General features: G+C 39.7%; 1 protein-coding gene across 3 annotated transcripts; it reads left to right on the top strand.

Annotated features, from left to right (window-relative positions):
- The first annotated feature begins 939 nt into the window (after positions 1 to 939).
- On the top strand, positions 940 to 7703 carry LOC147309147 (uncharacterized). 3 transcript variants are annotated; one of them, XM_086272863.1, is made up of 7 exons: positions 940 to 1007; positions 1757 to 2038; positions 4443 to 5240; positions 5361 to 6365; positions 6446 to 6535; positions 6949 to 7011; positions 7569 to 7703. In XM_086272863.1, the coding sequence occupies exons 2-7, from the start codon at positions 1768 to 1770 to the stop codon at positions 7595 to 7597; spliced, it is 2256 nt and encodes a 751-aa protein (XP_086128989.1). In that variant the 5' UTR covers positions 940 to 1007; positions 1757 to 1767; the 3' UTR covers positions 7598 to 7703. The 3 variants fall into 3 exon arrangements, with proteins under 3 accessions (XP_086128989.1, XP_086128987.1, XP_086128988.1); XM_086272862.1 differs by adding an exon at positions 1501 to 1564 and having other exon boundaries at positions 984 to 1007; positions 4443 to 6365; XM_086272861.1 differs by having other exon boundaries at positions 4443 to 6365.
- The last annotated feature ends 386 nt before the right edge of the window (positions 7704 to 8089 follow it).

The following is an 8089-nucleotide window of genomic DNA, read 5'->3' as shown; positions in this document are numbered from 1 at the left end:
TATATATATATATATATATATATATATATATATATAAAAAGATGGTCATTGTGTTTGCAGTTTTCTGACGTGATGCACATTCTGTTTGAAATGTTACATTAAACCACCCATGATCCGTGCATCACTTATAGGAATCTATTTTGAAAGTGAAGATCTCTAAAGTAGATATCATAGATATTTAGTATTAAACAAATCTTTTCTGCCCTAGTCCATGTGCTTGGGGTCTTGGCTTATGCACCTTCTCAAAGGTCACATTGACAGTACAAACTTTTTCCTTCTCCTTGTGTTTGAAGTACCAATATTGACACTGATAAAACAGCAAAAGAAAGCTCACAAGATAGCTTGATTGTTCTGTAAATGTCTGCTGAGATCAGATATGGACCTTTTCAGAGTTTATCTTCTGTGGACAGCATTAGAGGATATTTTCTGGGGCAGTGGTAATCCTGTGTTAAGTACAAAGAAGGGTTAAAATCTAAAATTACATAATCCAACACATATGGGATCCTTAACATGGCAGAAGAGTGTTTAAATAGATTTCCTGGCATGTCAATATTTATAGTTTCTTTATCATTTTAAGGGGTAGAATATCACTTTGGTGGCTACTTTTGGACTGTGTGCAACCGATGTCCCAGTATCATACTTTGGGCTTTTGCCACCAAGTTAGTGTATGATGAAATGGCTTATATGAGCACAGGTTAGTTTTCTGATACTTCAGTGCAAAAAAGTATGCAGATGTAATTGTAGCAAATGTTTTATAGAAGACTGAAATCTATATATCTGCCAGAACAGCCTCATTAGATTCATCATTTGTCTGAAGTTTGGCTCCATCTAGTGTTTAGATGTCAGTCCAACAAGACATCTTAGTGTTAGAGACCTGCCGCAAACTCCAAATCAGCACACAGTAGACACATGTGTATAATCAGGAGCTACTTAAGATCAGGTGTTCATCCCCACTTCTATTTCATTTGTGTTTGCTCTGTCAGTTAACCATTCAGGTCCTTGACAAGGTAAAATTGATAAATATATATGTATATTTTATTATATTTTTTTTAAATGTATCAAAGCAGGATTTTGAATGGTGCTAGTATCACAATGACTGATGAGCTTTTTCCATCTGCTGGTTTCAAGGTTCAGTCCTTTTGGTTTTCTGCTTCTGACTCATTTATTCTCTTAATTAGGCTTGGATAGAAAATGCTGTTTATCTTTGCAAATGTGTTCCATTTCATTGATCATCCCATGGTGGGTCCTAAATCTTACACTATAGCCCACTTTTTTTTTTCTTTTCAAGAAATCAGCTGATGTATGAACACTACTGTCAAGCCAACTTAATGTATTTCTTGAACTGTTAACCTTCTGAACACTTAAACCTGATGCTGCTCCTTGCAGAAATGTTAAATTGACAATGGTGTACAGGTTTTTTGAGTTACAAACACACAGCTTCAAACTAAATGAAAATTTGGTGCCATAGTAAGGATTTGGGCTGTATCAAATCTGTCATAGATCCCACTGGGTTGAGAGATGATGGCTGAAGACCACAGCGCAGGTTTCTCTCTTTCCAAACCAGGTCATTTACTCTCTCCTTGTATGTGGTCATGTTTCTGTATGGCATATGCTGAATGAAGAATAATGACCTTCATTCCCTGTGTGTAATGTCTCTAAGATTTGTCTTACAGGTAGTAAATGTCTTTTCCTTTATTTTTTTAAACTGTTCCTATTAATACAATATAGATTCATAACTGACACCCCTTCCATGTAGGTTGACTGAACATGGCAGCAGCGGTTAACACGCCTCCTCTGGCTCCTGAAGGGCCAAGTGGAGCGAACCCACACGTTCAAGTTAACGCTGACGTTGCAAACTCTGCACAGCAGGATCCAGGACTACACAGCACCAGCCAAGATCCTGGACCATCTCATCCTCAACACCCTGTCTTTCCTAGACCTCTCTTTTATGTTCATGCTCCACCGCTACCCCCATTCCTCCAATACCAGTGGCCCATGCCCTTGCCTTATAATCCCTTTCCAGGCTTCCTAGGCATGGGTAAGTTGAGAATTTTCATTAGTTTATAAATATGTTAAATTGGTGCTGTGCCTATGGACTCAAATTGTGGTCATAAATCATTTGTACTTGTAAATCAAATGCGTATTTGTGAACTGGGTTTTGTAACCTTGTAAACCAAAATATCTGCATTTTATGTTTGCGTATCTGCAGATGAGAATTTGTGTGTGTGTGTGTGTGTGTGTGTGTGTGTGTGTGGGGGGGGGGGGGTCTGGTTGCACATGCAAAGCAAAAAAACTACGTGTAAAACTCTGTGCTAAAGTCCCTTCACTTGCGTGCTAGTTTAAAGTTACAAGAACAAATCTTGTTCTTCATTTTGAACCTGGAGGATGTCTTTGTAAATATCCCATAGGGGTCATACAAGCCTTTCAGTAGCTGTTGAAAGGGTAAAGTTTTGTTATATCAGTGGCTAGAAATACCATTTGTACTTTAGGATTAGTCTAACACAAAGTCAGGGCTGACCCGGGACCACTGCTGTGAGTCAGTGTGCGCAGCATGAAGGTCCTTTCACAGTGGATGCAGCATGTCCTGCTAATGCTAAACAAGCGCCAAGTATCCAGAATTTGTTTATCGCTAATTCATAACGAAGAAAGCTTTGTAACTATCCCCACTAGTGAAGACTCTTTTTCCACAAAACTGAAAATGCTGGGTTGGCATGTAAAAGGTAGTGGTGTGCGGATCGATACTGAAACATCGATTCTTCTGATACCAGTAATTTGTTCTAGAATCGATTCTCATATTAAAATATCGATATTTTAGTACTTTGGGATAAATTTGCAGTTTTTCATTAACAGGAACACAGTGGAAAGAAACGATCATTCGGATCGTCCAAATTGGAAGGAACTACTTCCTTTTCTGCCTTTCATAGTCATATGCAAAATACGGCTGTAGAAATGTGTCGCAGCCCCTGGCCTTAGTGGCCAAGTATAGTATATTATTCTTATTACTGAATCGAGTTTGAATGAGTCGCTCACCAAAATGAATCGGGTTTGAGTCACTGAGTCAGTTGCCCAGAGAGTGCAAAAAATGTACATTTTCACTCAAACTTAATGTTTCTCTTTTCATGTAAATCCTACTGCTAAGATGAGTGATTGAAAAACAACTATTTTTATAGAGCAAAAAAAATTTAAGATTTCTAAAGGGAACATTTATTTTACTTTTATTTTATTAGTATTTTCCTCAAATGTGTCAAATATATATATTTTCATCTAAATGTCCACTGAGCTGTGAGCCAGGGGGCGGTATTGAACGATTGGGTCATGATTGGCACATCACTACCTGGCGTGCGCACTCACAACAATGGCTGAGCGTAAACGGAGTCATATGTGGACGTATTTTACCTCCACAAACAGCCAAGACACGGTTTGCGATACATGTGGCAGGACAGTGAGGTGTTGTGACAACACCACTAACCTCGTCAAACACCTCACGGTAAATCATATCACAGAATGATTATGTTGAGGAGGAGCGGGACAGGTGCTACTAGAGACAGACTTCTCTCGCGGAGTCCTTTAGTCCTGCAGGCAGGCAACATGCTCAAATAGCGCACAAGTTCAGATTTTTTTTTCTATATGATAATTCTGCATTATTAAGCAATAAGAACAAGTAGTCTGATGTCCTGTAATCATTATGAAGCTATATTATTACAATTTCATGATACAATTACATATTGTATCATGAAACATTAAGTTTTTGTACAGTGTATCGGATCAGTATCATCGATACCACCCTGAATTTTACTTGGGATCGGAAAGGAAATCGGTGGTATCGCACATTAGTAGTAAAAGGGCATTTATTCTTCCAGGACCTGAAGCTCAGTAAAGCACCTCTCCAACAGCCAAACCCATCTGTTCTCTGATTGGCTTGTTAAATTTGGTCAATGTCATGTCAATCGCAATCAGCTGAAAGGAATCTGGTCAAGTTTTGTATGTGTAAGCTGAGTAACAAACAGCCAGGGAATCTGAGCGCAGAGTTTTACATGTATTTTTCTTTTTGCTTTGTGTGTGCAACTAGACCTCAACGAAAAAATTTAACTTATGTAAATATTTTTACACACACAAATATTCTCATCTACAGATGCACAAACATAAAATTTTCAGATATTTTGGTTTACAAGGTTACAAAACTCAGTTCACAAATGCGCATTTGATTTAAAAGTACAAATTATTTATGACCACAATTGGAGCCCATACTGTACCCCTTGTGCGCTCCACATGTATGCATGCAAGATTCAGTCTTTCTAACATGTGTGAAATGGCTCTGCAGCTCCTATCATCACATACAGAGCAGTAACATGTTTATATCTTGTAGAGTAATTAAACTGTAAGGTGGTACTGTCTGTATATTATTCCAAAATGATCACCTTCACTCATTTTTTCTTTTTAAGGATATGGTATGGTCATGCCCCCACTTCCCCCTCCCTCTTACCTGGAGTCTCCAGCTTACATTGTACCACACCCTCAGGTACAACCAGTCGACTATAGACGCCTGCTTCATCCCCAAGTCCACAGTCATGCTCCTTGTGGATCGTTTCAAAATTTAAACCAGACTCGCAGAATTCGCCTGCCTCATACTACCCCTGTTAGAGAAACTGTGAATTCTGAGGTCCAGACGGAACCCATACACAGAGGTGGAGGTGGCTATGATGAGGGATGCCCAATTCTCAGCTCAGACTCTGGACGTGCAACTGCCTCAAATTCTCCTTCATCCTTAAGCTCTGGTTCCCAAAAACAAGGCTCAGCTGAGGTCGAGACCTATATGTTGGCCAGTACTGAGGCAAAAGAACAGGTCAAAGGGGCTGGCACAAACAGAGTCATACAGGACTGTCACATGGTGCATCCTACAGGGATGACTGTTCAGTCATCTAGAAGGGCAACTCAAGAAATGCAGGGATGTAAGGATGGTGCTGTTCAGGAGTCCTCTCTTATCCCTCCTTGCAGAAATGCACATTGCAACATGTGGTCAGTGAGTTCTCAGGATAGCATGGGGCCAGTATGTAGCTTTTCTCAAAAAGAGGATGAAGTCAAAGAGAGGCGCGTCTCTGTTCCTGACATTCTAAGCTGGGGAGGTGATGCATCACAGAAAACGATGACAATGGCAGCTGAGACACTCTTTCAAAATAATCTTGAGATTCCATGTTATGAAAATGAAGTGGAGCATGAAAAGGCTTTTTATCAAAGTCCAAGTAAGCCAAAGAATTATGCAGTGGTGGTTAGCAGTGCTGATGATGTCGATACCGAAGTTATTTCAAGTTCTAAGGACAGTGAAATGATCTTTAAGATCCTCAAACTTCCTTCTCTTTTAGAACCCTTTTCACTGTCAACAAGAGATGCAGATTCTGTGGAACTACTTGTTAGACCTTGCCTGTCTAATGGAGATGAAATTCTGCAGGCACTAAATGCACTCCGCGAGGGGACAGAAAATGGCAGTGAGACGCATGAAGAGTCTACAGAGACCACTCCAAAGCACGCATTTTTAAGTAGATGTCAGATGAATAGAAATATTAATGAATCAGTTTGGTCTGTGGAGTCTCTAGCTCCTTTCATTCCTACTAAGGAGTGGCTACAGCAGAATGGTGTATTTGAACCTGAAGTCATTGTAGAGATGGAGAGGGCTGACAATGGTAAATGGTTAACCAAAAAAGATGACCTAATTGGTACATTTGCTAAAGAAAGAAGGCAATCTTCAAGATTTTCTTCTCCGGACTCTGTTCTGGTGTCAGAAAGTGTTCTTACTTTTAGTACCCCAGCTAAGAAGCAAAGTCCTCCAACGACCCCAGACATGGTGTGTGAAACTGAAGTCTCTGAAACAAAAGGAACTGAAGAAAGCCAAAGCACAGTTCCTTCAGAAAAGTATCCTTTAACTTCACTTACTACCCCGCAGGGTACAATTTTAACTGCCTCCAGTGATGAAGAGATGAATGACCATGGGTCTTCAAATCCTGAGGCTAACCAAAGCCCAAACCAGGGAACTCTTATATATGAGCAAGAGGAGAAAAGCTCAGTTGAGAGAAAGGAAACCTGCCCCATTAACTCTGCAGCAGAGGACAAAGTCTCATCCACTTCCCAAATGACTCTCCAAAATGACACACAAATGGAGGTGGCGACTGGCGCACAAAAAGTAGATGGTCAAATGAGAAATGTGGAACTGGGCGTGCCAACAACTGACCAGAAGACGGCTCAAGTGACACCATCAAAGGGAAATTTAGTAGACTGTGCAATCCAGTGTACTGAACTACAGGGTCTAAAGTGTTTATGTGAGGAGTTAAAGGGAGGCGTGGGATCAAACAGAAAACCTCATAAATATCCAGGTGGTCTGATTTATTTAGTTTTTAAATTGTTTTTTCCTTTCATGCGGGTATAGTGCTCTAATTGTAATTTATCTCCATAGACTGGAAAAAGGCAAATGATGGAAAAGCTGAAGTATTCTGCAATCAGAAAAATTCAAAGAGGAATGGTCAGTGGCGAAACAGAGGTCCAGGTAATGAGATGCAAGCGTCACATTAAAATAATCATGGGTCATCTGAAGGCCTGCCCAAAAAAGACTCGCTGTATCTTTGCTGTCACATTTTTCTAGTGCAAACTTGTTCAGTCCTACAGTGACTTGCGTAGCTTCATGCCCATGGTGAGCAAGTTTGCTGCACACGTGCAAGGCTAACTTTATTCTCAGATGGCCTTAGCTTCAAGTCTTTGATTTATATATTTGACGGCCAGACGAGACTCCTTAATTTGGGAATGCACTGTTGTATACTGTACCTAGAACTGACGCACTGTACTTTAATAACCTGATGAAAAATTGCAGCCGAATGCATCTGGGCCATTGAATGAAAGAGTGGCCATGTAGGACCAGTCATTCGTATTAAGTTAGAGACAACACTACTTCTTTGTTGACAGAAAAGCATAACGGCCAGCAGGAAGACTGCAATGGATACGGAAGCAGACCTGGGAAGTTGAAAGGTGAGTCACTAAATGATCCTGGCTTGTCATTGGATGGAAAATTGTGCTCACATGGGGCAGATCTGATTTTAAAATTGAGTACCAATTGGTCATTTTGGTTTGTTTAGCTGATCAAGTAACATTATCAATAATTATGCAGTAACTCCACAACTCAAACTGAGGTAAATATTGTGTATAAAATAACGTTTCACTACAGTTCTATATCACAAGATCATTAACTTGATATCCTTAATGGTGGGCTGATGGCATCTGATCTTGGAAGCTAACAAAGGTTGGACCTGGTTAGTAGACCAGGTCGGGAAGTTGATGGTTTGATCCCCAGATCCTCTGGTCTGCATGTCCAAGTATCCTCGGCATGGTTGTGAATGTTGGAAAGTATTTAGGCATAGATAAAAGTACTTTATGAAATTGTGAAGGTTAAGTCTTTAGAAAAAGAAAGGGGTGCTTGAATGAAAACAAAGCATCTTTGCATAAGAAAAGAAGTAGAAAAGTGTTTTGTGTCAGTTTACCACAATTTCACATCTTACTGAAGTTTGCATTGGTTATTCCTCCTTCAGGTGGGAGTGGAAGGTACCCACGGTACTGACAGTGACCACACTTCACACAAGTCAACACTTGGTTTTTGTTTTTAATTTAAATTGAGTCATTAAAAAGTTTCTTACTTTTCAATAAAAGCCTTGTATTAAACATGATTTAAGTGTTTTGTTTTTTGTTTTACGCCATCTTGCTTGTCAGACATTACTTTGGATGCACAGGTTTCTGACTGGTATAGCAAACTTAACCAGTTCTTCAGGTAAATGACAATGGTTACTTAACAACATTCACCCCAAGTCGGTGATAATTTCACAGCGGTGAAATTGGGTGCTTAGAAAGGTGAGAACTTTTTTTTTTTTTTTTCTCCCCCCCCCTCCAGAATTGGAATTCACACTTGATGCAATCATTAAATGTTAGGGTTAATTGGAAATTACTTTTAACACCAATTTATTAATTGGCACTATAAACTTAACCAAAACCTAGTTACCCTCATTTACTTTCACAAATTTTCCCACTTCTCAGTGGGGCCAAGCAAGGATGTCCT

Source organism: Aulonocara sp. 'chitande type north' Nkhata Bay, linkage group LG18, assembly GCF_057382095.1.
Source record: "Aulonocara sp. 'chitande type north' Nkhata Bay isolate Kocher_YH1m ecotype deep benthic linkage group LG18, A_spYH_male_GT1.1, whole genome shotgun sequence".
NCBI lineage: Eukaryota > Metazoa > Chordata > Actinopteri > Cichliformes > Cichlidae > Aulonocara > Aulonocara sp. 'chitande type north' Nkhata Bay.
This window is presented reverse-complemented; position numbering and strand designations above follow the sequence as displayed.

Coding starts and splice junctions, on each gene's coding strand:
- LOC147309147 (XM_086272861.1), top strand. CDS start 1,768: ATGGCAGCAGCGGTTAACACGCCTCCTCTGGCTCCTGAAGGGCCAAGT. Junction 2,039..4,442: donor TCCAGGCTTCCTAGGCATGG/GTAAGTTGAGAA, acceptor TTTCTTTTTAAG/GATATGGTATGGTCATGCCC. Junction 6,536..6,948: donor GTGGCGAAACAGAGGTCCAG/GTAATGAGATGC, acceptor CTTTGTTGACAG/AAAAGCATAACGGCCAGCAG.